This window comes from Crocodylus siamensis, chromosome 7 (genome assembly GCF_052110815.1).
Source record: "Crocodylus siamensis isolate JL-2025a chromosome 7, ASM5211081v1, whole genome shotgun sequence".
Classification (NCBI taxonomy): Eukaryota; Metazoa; Chordata; order Crocodylia; family Crocodylidae; genus Crocodylus; species Crocodylus siamensis.
In genome coordinates, this window is record NC_143401.1 from 62,437,763 (window position 1) to 62,451,806 (window position 14,044).

Consider the following 14,044-nt stretch of genomic DNA (forward strand, 5'->3'; position numbering starts at 1 on the left):
TGTGGCCTTTGTTACACAGTCTGTGGTTTCCATTTATATACTCTGCAGTTCTGTATAACAAGCTGCTTCCTACCAGACATATCAATTCATCATCTTAGCAAAGACCCAAATTGTCCCACAGATGTATATTAGGGAGCAAAGGAAGTGTCTACCACCTGCCTTTTGTAAATTATTTACTGCTGAATTGCAAATTAGACTTTAAACTGACATTTGTCAGAGGAATGTGTAATGGGGAAGGGTCCTATTTCCATTTACTGCATACTTGTAAAGATGTAATTGAGTACCTATGGAAACACAAAAAAAACCCCTTAATGTTAAATCCTTTGATGGAAAGTAGAGCAAACATATGCAGAACATGAAAAAAAAAGAAAATCAATCCACATTAATGGTATTCTTAGCAACAGATGCAGAATCTATAACAAGCAACAGTAGTAAACACCCTGTTATGTTGGTGTACAAACAATCTGATTTTGTCAATCAACAGTGATAACAAAAGTGGAATCACAGCATGCCTCATCTAGATTCTGCAGTAGTCTCATCTCAATATGCAAGGATTCATGCGTGTAACTGCCAGTAACATTAAAATGAGTTATGCACAGAAATCTCTGCACATTAGGATGAAAATAAAAATTCACTCCAGTCTGTATTAATCAGATGTCATCTACAGTGTATACCAAAGTCAATGTCACCTGTATGTGGGCCTAAGATAGTATAAAAATCCCTGTATATTTACCACACTTGGTGAGAAAAGTTAACTACTTTATATCAAATTAAGCCATACAAGAAACCTTTTTTGAAGTTCAGAGGTTTTGCAACAGGAACATACGCAATCTTTCATACTCTCACATATTCTTCTTTCTGTTAGTGACCTACTGATACCTTGGAGATTCCCCCAAAACGAAACATTTGAAACAGGCTCTGCCAAGGTTCCATACATTAAACACATGTGTTACTAATTACTTTATATCCCTTATTAATACTGGCAAGAGATTCAGGTCGCTGGATTACAACTGGCAGATTTGCCTGCCATAAACACAATTATGAAATCTTTCATGAGATACTCCCCATCCTCTCCAAAAATAAGCAAATATATAAATAAAAACAATAAATCAGAAAAGAGTGTTTGTGTGTATGTATGTGTGTGTAAATCTTAAAAAGGACAGTATGAAATTGACAGTTTGATACTTTGGCACATCATTTCAGTTCTGCTTCAGTGCCTGCTTAGGCTCTGTGGTTTAGTGAAAACTACCTTATTACATTCAGCTTCTTGCAAACAAACTTGCTTCAAAATATTCTCAAATGTCCTGACTGCAAACTGAATTTAAACTAACACAGTAAAAAGAAACAGAAGAGTCAGACGGGGGTTTGTGTGCTCTCCATCCCTTCTCACACTGAGATCCCTTAGACACTGAAAAACTTTTATCACCCTCTATTCTTTGTCCCGCCTCATATTTAGGTTTGAAACTCCTGAGAGGCTCCTGTGGATTTACTGTGAATGAGGGACTCTCCATGCCTCAGAGAACTGGGCCTTCAACCTAAACTTTGGTATAATCATATTAACATTCTCCCATACAAAATCTTCCCTACCACAAATCCCGTCCCCCCCTCCCCGTAGAATAGCACAGCTTTTTCCCTTTCTCCCACCATTTGCTTAAACTTTATATTCCTTCCTTATAAGCTTTCATTCTCTTTCTTCTGTCATAATCCATTAACCCCATTCTCCTTGCTGTATCTACTTCAGATCACTTCTACTTCTGTTCCCAGAAGTCTTTTGAAAACTGGGACTCAGAAGATTTGTCAGCTTCATAGCTGAATTTTATTGGTACATTAACTACTTATTTTCAGTTTTGTGGGAATTTAAGACCTAAATGCATTTTATGTGTGTACTGCCAGGCTGTAGCACATAACACTAATTTGAGAAATTTAAAACTAATGTGGAGATGCTGATGATACATGAGACATGGAGGCTGGCTGGAGCATGTTAATAAGCACCCCAGCTGGGGGCTCACTTCTAGCTGCCCCACTGGTAGATTGAGGCAGGGAGGTGGGACCTGTCACCCCCCACCCCTGCAGCTCTTTCTAAGGCCCCTGCCACTGACTGAGGAGCCTAGGCTGGGAGCTCCCTGCTGCCATGGCAGGGGAACATTGTCCCTGCCTGCGCTCCACCACCAGAGCCCACCCTGGTGGCAGGCAACTCCTAGGGACAGAGAGCAAGCTCCCAGTCCCCTCCAGGAGACAGCTGTTTCCTAGCCCCATGTTCCCTGCCAGCCTCTGGAGCTTCCCATATTTTAAAGCTTCAGAAAAAACCCCAAAACTGTTTGTAAATGTTGAGATAGTAGAGAAATTTAATTTATTTTTTAACCTGAATGTTAAACTTGACTTTTTGAGAATCAACACTTTTAGGAATAGGGAATTATAGAAATATACTAAAATATTACGTATAGGAAACTTATTACCTCATATAAATTGTTTTAAATCTCTTTAGCAGAAGAATTTCAAGAAAAGTAGCTCTTTCACATATACAAAGCTACAGAATTAGGGCCAACGGACATCTGGTATACATTGTTATAGCTCCATTGAAGTCAAGCTGTGAACATGCCTTTTAGTTTTCATAATGCATTCCTGAGGAACATTTTTATAAATGTACTATGAGCAGCTGCTGGAAGCTTATGTTTATAAATGAATCAGAGATGTACTATTTACTGCTGCATATGTTCAAATGTGAAAATACACGAAATATTGTGCTGGCTTAAAAGGGCTATGATGCAGGATTAGCCCATCCTCCTCACACCTCATTTAACTGCAATTATCCTTTAACTTCAGATGGACTAGAAACAGATTTACAGTGTAATTCTTCATTAATGTCCATTAATTATGAAAAAAAATTAAATTTATTGAACCTTGCCCAACTGTATTGTATATTTGATTTATAGAAAAATCAAAGAAACTATCCCAAATTTATTTTAAAAAGCAAGATATATCAAGTCCTTTTTACTTTACCTCATTACAGTGACTCAAACAAACATTGACCACTAATGTTTTTTAATTATACATGAATTTTTTAGCTTATCATGAAAAACAAAACTACACCCAAATAATGGAACAACTTTCCCACTATTTATTACTTAAAAGAAGATTAGAAAAAATATCTGTTTCCATGCTGACTTTGCCCTTTTTGTTTGACAAATATTTATTTGCCCTTCCCTTTCTGGTAATAGAAACTGCTAGAGTGACAGTATTTGGATCTTGGGGAGCATTGAATTTGCAGCTGAATAAAAGGCTATGACTCTTCTCATTGATCCTTCCAGTGAGCGGGCATGGAAGACACCATGAGACCTTCATCTGGGACGTCATCTTGCGGTTTCGGAAATGGTGTCTCATGGTGGGCTTTGGCTTTCTGGACCATGACCCTCACTTCACAACAAAAGACATGCTTGGGTGGGATGGGCTTCACCTCTCCCCCAAAGATAAGTGCGTGTTCTCTTCCAGGTTGGCTGATCTCCTCCAGCGGGCTTTAAACTAGGCATGTTGTGGGAGGGGGAGGAAGAGGACCAAAGGAGCCACAGAACATCAAAGAGACACCCACAAAAACAGCCCAGCCAAGTCAGGCAACGAGCACAAGAAATACCCAGGTAAGAGACAGGGGCCCGGACAGTCCAGGGATTGGGGGGGTTGTGCAGACACCCTCAGGAGGCCTTAAATGCCTCTGTGCTAATGCTCACAGTATGGGGAACAAGCAGGATGAACTTGCCCTCCTGCTAGCTAACACAAACCCAGACATAGTGGGACTCACTGAAACTTGGTGAGATTCAATGCATGACTGCGTGGTAAACATCAAGGGCTATCAGCTGTATAGATGGGATAGAACAGGGAGGAAATGTGGGGCTGTGGAGCTCTACATCAAAAAGCAATACACATCCTCTGCAAACAGCACTGGGTCTGAGGTAGGGCAGATTGAGGTGCTCTGGGTCGGGGGGAAAGGGACCTAATGGTGGGGTTCTACTACAGACTACCTAACCAGGGAGAAGAGCTGGACCAGGAATTCTCAAGTCAGCTCATGAAGGCAGTTAAGTCAAGAGATGGGATCATCATGGGTGACCAAAATTACCCGGACATCTACTGGGATGAGCAGTCAGCCAGGTCTGACTGCTCACGTAGGTTCCTAGCCAAGTTACAGGGCCTCCACCTAACCCAGAAGGTGCACAGTCCCACAAGGGGAAATGCCTTGTTGGACCTGGTCCTGGCCACAAGCAACGACTTGGTGAGGGGACTGCGGGTGCTCGACCACCTGGGTGATAGTGACCATTGCCTAGTGGAATTTACCATCCAGCACATGGTGTCAAAGGCCTGGATCAAGGCAGAAGCCCTGGACTTCAGGAGGGCAGATTTCAGTGAGGTAAGGAGACTAGTCGAGGAGGCACTGTGGTCCCGGAGGGGAGGGGAGTTGGGAGTCCAAGACGAGTGGTTGTTCCTGAAGGAGACAATCCTCCAAGCCCAAAGCATGACAATCCCCACATGAATCAAAGGGGTAAGAGTACTCAAAAGCCCGCATGGCTCAACCAAAAGCACCCACAAATACCTCAAAGCCAAAAAGGAGGCATACACCCAATGGAAGTGATGGGCCATCACCAAGGAGGACTATACCTCCTTGGCTCGAGATTGTATGGGGGCTATTAGGAAGGCTAAGGCATAAATGGAACTGGGACTAGCGACCCAGATCAAAGATGACAAGAAGTCCTTTTTTAAATACATAGGGGGTAAAAAGGTACCAAATAATGTGGGGCCTCTGCAGGACACGCCTGGTGATCTGGTGGTAGCACCAGATGACAAAGCTAATCTCTTTAACAGATTCATTGCTTCCATTTTTCTGAGCAGGGACAGGGACATCCCCCCGACTGGGATTCTGGACAGACCCAGGGTAGGCATAGCCAGGCCCAGGGTCAGTGAGGACCTAGTCAAGGAATTTCTGGAGGGACTAGATGTGTTCAAATCAGAATGTTCTGATGATCTCCACCCCAGAGTGCTTAGGGAATTGGCAGAGGTCATTGCAGGACCCCTGGCACAGCTTTACGAGCACTCATGGTGGTTTGGTGAGGTGCCTGATGACTGGAAAAGGGCCAATGTGGTCCCCATTTTCAAGAAAGGGAGGAAACAGAACCCAGGAAACTATAGGCCCATTAGTCTTACCTCAGTCCTGAGGAAGCTCTTTGAGAAAATTATCCAGGAGCACATCTATGAGATGCCAGCAGGGGAGTTTATGCTTAGCAGCAATCAACATGGGTTCATTAGAGGCAGGTCCTGTCAGACCAACCTGGTGGCCTTCTATGACCAAGTCACAAAAGCCTTGGATGTAGGTGTCGTGGTGGACATAGTTTTCCTGGACTTTAGGAAGGCCTTCAACACTGTCTCTCACCCCATCCTCATTAAAAAATTAGGCATCTGTCATGTCAACAACTACACAGTCAGATGGGTCGCAAATTGGCTGGAGGGCCACACCCAGAGAGTAGTGGTGAATGGGTCATTTTTGACCTGGAGAGATGTGGGCAGTGGGGTTTCCCAGGGCTCAGTCCTCAGGCCTGCACTTTTCAATATCTTCATCAGCAATTTGAATGAGGGGGTGAAAAGCACCTTGTTCAAGTTCGCAGATGACACTAAGATGTGGGGATATGTGAACATGCTAGAAGAGAGGGACAGGCTACAACTAGATCTCGACAGGTTACAGAGGTAGGCAGATGAGAATAGGATGGGTTTCAATATGGACAAGTGCAAGGTGTTGCATCTGGGGAGGAAGAACCAGCAGCAACCTACAGGCTGGGGAACTCCCTTCTCATCAGCACAGAGGGAGAGAAGGATCTTGGAATCACTATTGTTTCCAAGATGAACATGGGCCGCCACTGTGGGGACACGGTCAGGTTGGCTAGCCTCATTTTGTCATGCATCCATAGATGCATCACGAGCAGGTCCAAGGAGGTGATCCTCCCCTTTTATGCAACATTGGTCAGGCCACAGTTGGAGTACTGCATTCAGTTCTGGGTGCTGCACTTCAGGATGCATGTGGACATCTTCAATAGCATCCGGAGGAGGGCCACTCACATGATTAGGGGGTAGCCTTACAAGGAGAGGCTACAGGACCTGAACCTGTTCAGCCTCCACAAAAGAAGGCTGAAAGGGGATCTGATGGCCACCTATAAACTTGCTGAGGGGGGCCAGCAGGCAGTGGAAGAGTCCCTGTTTCCCCCCGAGCACTACTGGGGGCAACAAGGAACAGTGGCCATAAGTTAATTAAAAGCAGATTAAGGCTAGATATCAGGAGGCACTAGTTCACTGTCAGGGTGGCTAGGAGCTGGAACGAACTTCCAAGGGAAGTGGTGCTTGCCTGTACCCTGGGGGTCTTCAAAAGGAGGTTAGACAGCCATCCAGCTGGGGTCATTTGACCCCAGCATCCTTTCCTGCCCATGGCAGGGTGTCAGACTAGATGATCTGCTTAGGTCCCTTCTGATCCTACCGACTATGAAACTATGAGACCTATGGCCTAGCAAAGCTGCTAACCCCAAGACAGAATGGTATGTGAAAAGTAACAAAGAAAGACACTTAAGCAAGCATTTTCTTAACAATATAGTAGTGTTGTAAGATATATAGCTCATTATGTAAAAGACACAGGATGTAGACTACCAGCTATTGTTATAGGATAAAGCATATTTTGCTTATGAATGCATATGCTAAGTAACCATCTTAACTGTGTCAACCATTTTCAAGTGAGTCTGTGTAAGTTTGTGTGCTATGAATGAGGTGAAGTCTTAGGAATGTGGAGATGGTACAACATGAGATTAAAATAGAGACTGGAATGTGAAAGACAACACATAACTCAGAGGTGGGCAAAATACGGCGCACTGGCTGAATCCAGCCCACGAGGCCATTCTATCTGGCCCGCAGGACCCCTAAAAATGTAGAAAATTAATATTTATCTGCCCTTGGTTCCTGTAAAAAATTACAGGACCAAGGGCAGTGGGACCCAGGGGAAGCCTGGTGGGTTCCCACAACAGCAGGGCCTGCCTTGCCCTGCCCCCCAAGAAGCCAGGGCTTCTGGCCTGGGAGTACATGGCTGCCCTGCACTGGAACCTCAGGTAAGGTGGGTGGGGAAAAGGGCAGGGGAGGACCCCGGGCAGGAAAGGAGCATGGGGGAAGGAAAAGCTGAGCGGAGGGAGGGAAGCAGCCTCTCGCCCACCCTGTGGCCAGCGCCCCGCACTGCAGCCATGTGCAGCCAACGTGGGCCTGCCTGTACCTGCTCTGGACAGCCCTGCACGGATAGAAAGACTTTCAATGGAGTCTTTAAAATACGTTGCTTTTTTTTATAAAAAAACCCCCATAATTTAAGAAGCATATTGTTATACTGGACAGTAATAGCTGTTATCAATCACAGATATGGTTAAAGCTGTGGATGCTAAACACGCTTCATGCAGGTGGTATGGAAGCAGTAATTAAATTCCCTTTTGTGTAGCTAAAATGATAGAAGACACCATGAAAGCCTAGACAGTATGGCAGGGCCTGTGCTAAACCATGTGGGCCAAGTGGATTTCCCTGGAGACTGGGGGACTGATTGAGTTGCAGTTTTGTGCATCTCTACTGAAAGACATAACATGTAATGAAGACAAAAGAAAATGGAAAAAAAAACCCTTGGGTAGTCCTGGGAGGAAGACAAGAGACAGATTCTTTTGGCAAATCACTCACTGGAAGAGCAGATTTGGATTTCTGAACTAGGACACTGCCTCCTTTAGTTTCTTCTGCTGTATTAAAGAAAACAATGCACTAGGTACATAATACCGTACACAGCATCTATATCTCCTCCTAAAGGAAACCATCTGAATATTGATTGGCAAACTGGGCCAGAGAAACAAGGTATGGAACATGGGAACTCTTGGATTCACACTGCAATAATTTTCAGGTAGGACAAATTGTAGATATAAAATACTTTCACTTCATCAGAGAAAGCTAAATGTCTTTTTTCTGTTAAGCTGGAGCGATGCTTTTTAAGATGAAGATAGATGTATTTCATGACTGTAATGTCAAAGCAATGAACTGCAAATTTTGATAACGCTGCAGCCAGGAAATAATACATTATTATTAACATTGGATTCATGTGAACAGGTTATACTTGATTTTTTTTCTTTTTTCATTAGAGACTTTCCCTTTATGCTTAACAATAATTTTTCTGTTCATTTAGCAAGAAAAGCTGTCGAAAAGAAACCCAAGGAGGATGCCTAACAACTGAAATATATCTTCATCATGGAGATTAAATGTAAAGCTTACTTCACTAAAAACACTGAGCTATAACAGCATTAGAAACAATGTTCTGTGTGTTCATTAATATTAAAGAAATAAAATAAATAATTTTACTTGTGTCAAGCCTGAGATAGCAATTAATATGTACACGAAAAACTGCATATATTTTGGCTCATGCTATATGTAATGTACAAGCAAGAAAGTTGTTTAAAAAAAAACCTTAAACAGTATTTTTTAAAGAATAAATATTTGCTTTTTTAGCATCATCTCTAACAAGAATGAATGCAAATTTTACCATACTGTAATGGGCTGTGAGCAAGAAGCTCAGAAATAGTGTGAGAGAGTTCTTCTCAATTTCTGTCTCATACTGTTTGCCTTCAAACTAAAGCTGGAAAAGCTCTGAGAAACCTGCATCCAAATTAATCTTGACAATTTTCTAGAAAAGCTCTATTAAAGCTCAAAGCTTAAGAGCTTAATATGTGTATAGCTTCTGCTTCAAAAAGAACCAAAAGCCCTACCCTTCAACTTCTTTTGTAATTCACTGAAGTACATAGGAGTTTTTTAACAGTTGAATTCATGCTTTGTTAAATCATGGTCATCAATATGGTGATCAGGAAGATATTTTAATGTCTATTTCTAGTAAACTTTCCCAAAAATGATAACATTCCAAACCTAGAAAATTGCATGAAGGCAGTAAAGAAGCATGCAGCATAGTGAACGAAGAAGAGGAGTGATGCAACATTTGTAGAAGGAAGAACAAGTAATATGCTAAGTAGAAAGATTGAAACATACAGGAAATACTTATGCAGTACAAAAATTAAAGAACAGAGAAAAATCTTGAAATAAATGAATCAATCTTAGATGATGTTAGATGTTTAGTAGATAGGGCGACCCACACAGTAAATAAGAAATGAACTGAGAATGAAACAGCTATTGGTTAATACAGAGTTCTTAGGAACAGTCAACTTTTCATGCATTCTCAGTTCTCTATTGTAAGTGTTTCTGTACTGTTCTGAGGATGTTCATCTCAGTGCATTGGTTTTGAATCCCAACTGATTCACCTCATTAGTTCTCACTGATTTTCAGAACTTCTAAAAGCTTTCTCCAATAACTTAGCTAGCTTGGTATCAGTAGGAGTCTAGCCATGGAGATCAGTATGGGCTACAAAACCTGCTGGAGAAACAGGGTAAATATCTGGATGATTAACCCATATGGATTTCCATTTTGCCACGGCAAGTTGTTAGCTAGCTCATGTGCTACACACACAAACTACTCTCGCTCTCATTCATATATATATATATATATATATATATATACACATACATACACACACACACATATACACACACACACGTATATATTTATACACACACACATATATGTATACACACACACACACACACACACACACATACACACACACAACAAAACAACATACATATTTTTCAGTGGTAATGGCTCATTCCCGTGATCTTTCTCTCTTACATATGTATTCATGGGCATGTGTGTGTGCATATACACATATGCATACACGACTGGCTCTTTGCACATGGGGAAAGCTTTGCTGTAGCAAGGCTTTGGATACAGTCTCCCACAGCATTCTTACAAGCAAGCTACGAAAGTATAGGTTGGATCGACTGTAAGATGGATAGAAAGCTGGCTGGATTGCTGGGCTCTGTGGGTTGTGATTGATGGCTTGATGTCTAGTTGGCAGCTGGTATAAAGTGGAGTGCCATAGGGGTCAGTCCTGGGACATGTTTTGTTCAGTATCTTCATTAACGATCTGGAAGTTGGCACAGAGTGCACCCTCAGTAGGTTCACAGATGACGCCAAGCTGGGGGGAGTAGTAGATATGCTGGAGGGTAGGACTAGGATTCAGGTGGCATGTTTACATGTACGCCTGACTGTGCAGTTGTTACCACACAGTCGTTTAGTACTTGCTAACTGCCAGTACCATGCAGTCCTAATGCTGCACAGTTTGTTTCTGACCCTACTGCACAGTATCAGTGAGCTACAATGCAGTAGCTCATTGCTACTGTGCAGTAGCAGTGGCATTATAGTTCATACCCACACATGTAGATGTGCCTAGAGTGACCTAGACAAATGAGATTTCTTTTGCTGTAATCCTCTGGTAAGGTTCAACAAGAATAAGTGCAAAGTCCTGCACGTAGGCCTGAACAAACCCATGCACTGCTACAGGCTTGGGACCAACTGGCTAAGCAACACCACTACAGAAAAGGACCGGGGGGTAACAGTGGACAATAAGCTGGATATGAGTCAACAGTGTGCTCTTGTTGCCAAGAAGGTTAACAGCATACTGGGCTACATTACTAGAAGTGTGGTCAGCAGATAGAGGGAAGTAATTATTTCCCACTATTCTGAACTGATGAGGCCACATCTGGAGTACTGATGTCCAGATTGCCCCCTTTCCCCTCTATTATGGAAAGGATGTGGACAAGTTAGAGAGAGTTCAACAGAAGGCAACAAAATTGGTTAGGGGGCTGGGGCACGTGACTTCTAAGGAGAGAGAACTTGGTTTATTTAGTCTGTAGAAGAGAAGACTAAGGGGGGATTTTACAGCAACCTTTAACTACCTGAAGGGTGGTTCCAAAGAGGATGGAACTAAACTGTTCTCACTGGCGGCAGATGACAGAAAAAAGAGCAATGGTTTCAAGTTGCAACAAGGGAAGTTTAGGTTGGATATTAGGACAAACTAAGAGGGTGGTAAAGCACTGGAATGGGTTACCTAAAGAGGCTGTGGATTCTCCATCCTTGGAGGTTTTTAAGGCCCAGCTTGACAAAGCACTTGCTGGAATGATCTAGCTGGGGTTAGTCCTGGTTTGAGCAAGTGGTTGGCCTAGATGATCTCCTGAAGTCCCTGCCAACACTAATTCTCTATGATATTATGATATCTCCACACTTTGGAGATACATCTTCACTTTTTCATGAAAACTCACTTCTGATAAACTGAATAACTTTTCAAAACCAATATGGCATGCCCAAAGGAGTAAAGTGATATGTAAAAGAAACAGAACAAACCAAGTCAAAATGTGCACACCAATAACAAGACTTTCTGTTTTTCTTAAGTCATATTAAGTATTCTCACTTGAGTTACAGGTCTCTGTCATATATATGTGGCTTAGTCCATCTGTCTATCTGTCTGTAATGCTCTTTAAGGGTGCCAGGAGCCTGGCATGGTGGGGAAGGCAGAGGGAAATGCCAGCTGTGGAAAAGCAGGAGCTGGGCTCCCAGCTACTGTGAGAAGACAATTAGATGCACAACACCATCAAGAAAGTAGTCTCGCAGTAGCCAGGAGCCCAGCTCCTGCTTTTCCTCAGCTGGCCTCTCCTTCTATCCTCCCTGCCATGCCAGGCTCCTGGTGCCCTTAAAGAGCGTTACGGACAGACAGACACACAGACAGACTAAGCCCTGAGGACCAAGCTACATTAAGGAGGCAACTGGACTTGAGGTGACATCATGCAAATGAGTCCCAAGAGGATGTTACTGTGAGAAGACAATTAGATGCACAATGCCATCAAGAATGCTATGCAAACGAATCACAAGAGGAGGCTGCTGTGAGAAGACAATTAAATATATGACATAATCAAGAAAGTTATGCAAATGAGTCCCAAGAAAATGCTTTTGTGAGAAGACAATTAGATACACAACACGATTAAGAAAGTCGCCGTTCATCCATCATTCTTGACGGGCAATTCACTAGTACTTTATAATATTAAGAATAACATCAGAAACGCCAGCATTAAGATAGAAATGCTAGAATATTAGAATTGCCTTAAACGAACCTCTGTGTTTTTATGTATTATGATATGGTCTCTTACCACATGATCACATGGTATTTTATTTCCCTGCAAGATACCTTTTTCTTCCAGTTTTCATTTGTATTTTCCAGAATCAATTAAGCTCACCCCTAGGTAGGATGTTACTAGGGGAGGAAAACATGTTAAAGTATTGTACAATTGTACCTATCTTTATAATCTGTTGGGTTTTTTTAAATACATTAAAAAAATATCTGGCACTGTATAAATTAACCTTATGAAATTATGTATGGGAAAATGCCCTGCTATTTTATAGTATCAGGAGGTGCACTTCTTCACAGATATTGTATCTGTCATTTTGTAACTCATCTTACGATAAGAACTAAATCTCACGGGCTTCAAATAATGTGGCTGAAAATAATATATTATTAAAATAATAAACTCATTATTCATAGGAAATACGTTTGTTTGTGCATTTGTTTGTCCATGTAATATGCAACACTTCTGTATATCAGTATAGTGCATTTTATTAAAGGGACTATTAGAACAGACATATAAGTATGGTTTTGGAAAATAGTTTGCAAATAATTTTACTTATTATACAACTTCTAAAATAGGGGTTTTTTTCCTACTAAGAGTGATGTAAAATGTAAAAGGAATAACAAAGAAATACATGATCTCATAGATTGCATATGAAAACTATGGTATCTCATATATTTATCTTTTGTAAAGGCCAAATCTTACAATCTCTGTTCAGCCAAAACGTTACGTAAAAGAGAAAACTTGTGATTCTAAAGCCTGTATTCCGTAGTTCAGTCACACTCATTGGCTTTCTTACCACTCTTTCACCAGCTCAGACTACACGACAGGCAGTGAGGAGGCCCAGGACTGGAATGTAAATGGTTCAGTAGGACAGAAGATTAAGAGAGAACGTTGTTGTCCAAGAATCACATACAAAAAAGCAGTCAGCAGTGATGTTGTTACCTGTAACTCTACACTGATTTTAGTGGTGATTTTTTTCTAAATAAGGACTAGAGGTTTAGCTTTAACACTTTTATTTTGCTTACGTTATTTACTAACATAAAGCTAACTTTATTCTTTACTTCTAGGAAATAGTTATTTCGGCATTATGCATTACTTCAGTAAGGATGATTTATGATGTTTTGAAATGGCAGCAGGAACTGAATCAAACTTGAGATATTAAATTCAGATATAAAGGATAAAAGACTTCATCTTGTTAGTCATCTGACCCATAAACTGTAGAAGCTTACAGCTAAAAACATTTGTTTCACTTGCAACTTGCATTTTGCCTCTTTTTGAAAAAGGTATAGAAATGCATTTCAAATGGAATGATTTCTAAAACAGTTTATAAAGCAGCTTTTTTCTTCAGAAGTTATCGTTCATTTATTTTATATCTATTTTCTTTAATGGGATAGCTTTGAATGACTCATATAGCCTTCTTTTTTATGCAGACTATGTTTTGATGCACTTAAGATGTGTCCCCATGCAAATTAACAATTCACAATAAGAACAAAAATAAACAGTACTGAGACTACTATCTGCAGTTATCCTCCTTTCTGGTGGTTGATATGGCCTAGAGATAGTTAAACAGCAAATTAAAAGAGATGAGAAGAAGAGGCAATCAATATGCTGCACTCACAAAAAGCCAGAAGCAAGGGCAACAGTTTTAATGTAGTCTTCAATAAGTAAACAAGTGTCATACCTTTTTAAAAATTCCATATACTCAGTATGCTTGATGAGGCCTGTCCTCATCATAATTGTTTGAAAACATTGCCGATCGATAGCCCAAAGTTTCACATTTACGAGAGCTGGAAAAAAACACAAGGGAAAAATTTAATTAGCAAATTTCAGATTTGAAGAAACGTTTGTGAAGTGCAGAGAAAATTAATTGTTTGTGAGAGTGCATGAAAATGACTAGCTTTTTACACACTTGAAAATATTAGCATAAAACTAATATACTGGACAAT

At 41.2% G+C, this 14,044-nt stretch overlaps 1 protein-coding gene across 5 annotated transcripts in view; it reads right to left on the reverse strand.

Moving 5' to 3' along the window:
• PRKG1 (protein kinase cGMP-dependent 1) overlaps positions 1 to 14,044 on the reverse strand; it is a 1,074,795-nt gene that overhangs the window by 362,969 nt on the left and 697,782 nt on the right. For all 5 annotated transcript variants that reach the window (XM_090058529.1, XM_090058528.1, XM_090058532.1 and 2 more), the window contains one exon: positions 13,780 to 13,885. In XM_090058529.1, the coding sequence (XP_089914655.1) occupies positions 13,780 to 13,885 (106 nt within the window). The remainder of the gene's footprint in view (positions 1 to 13,779; positions 13,886 to 14,044) is intronic.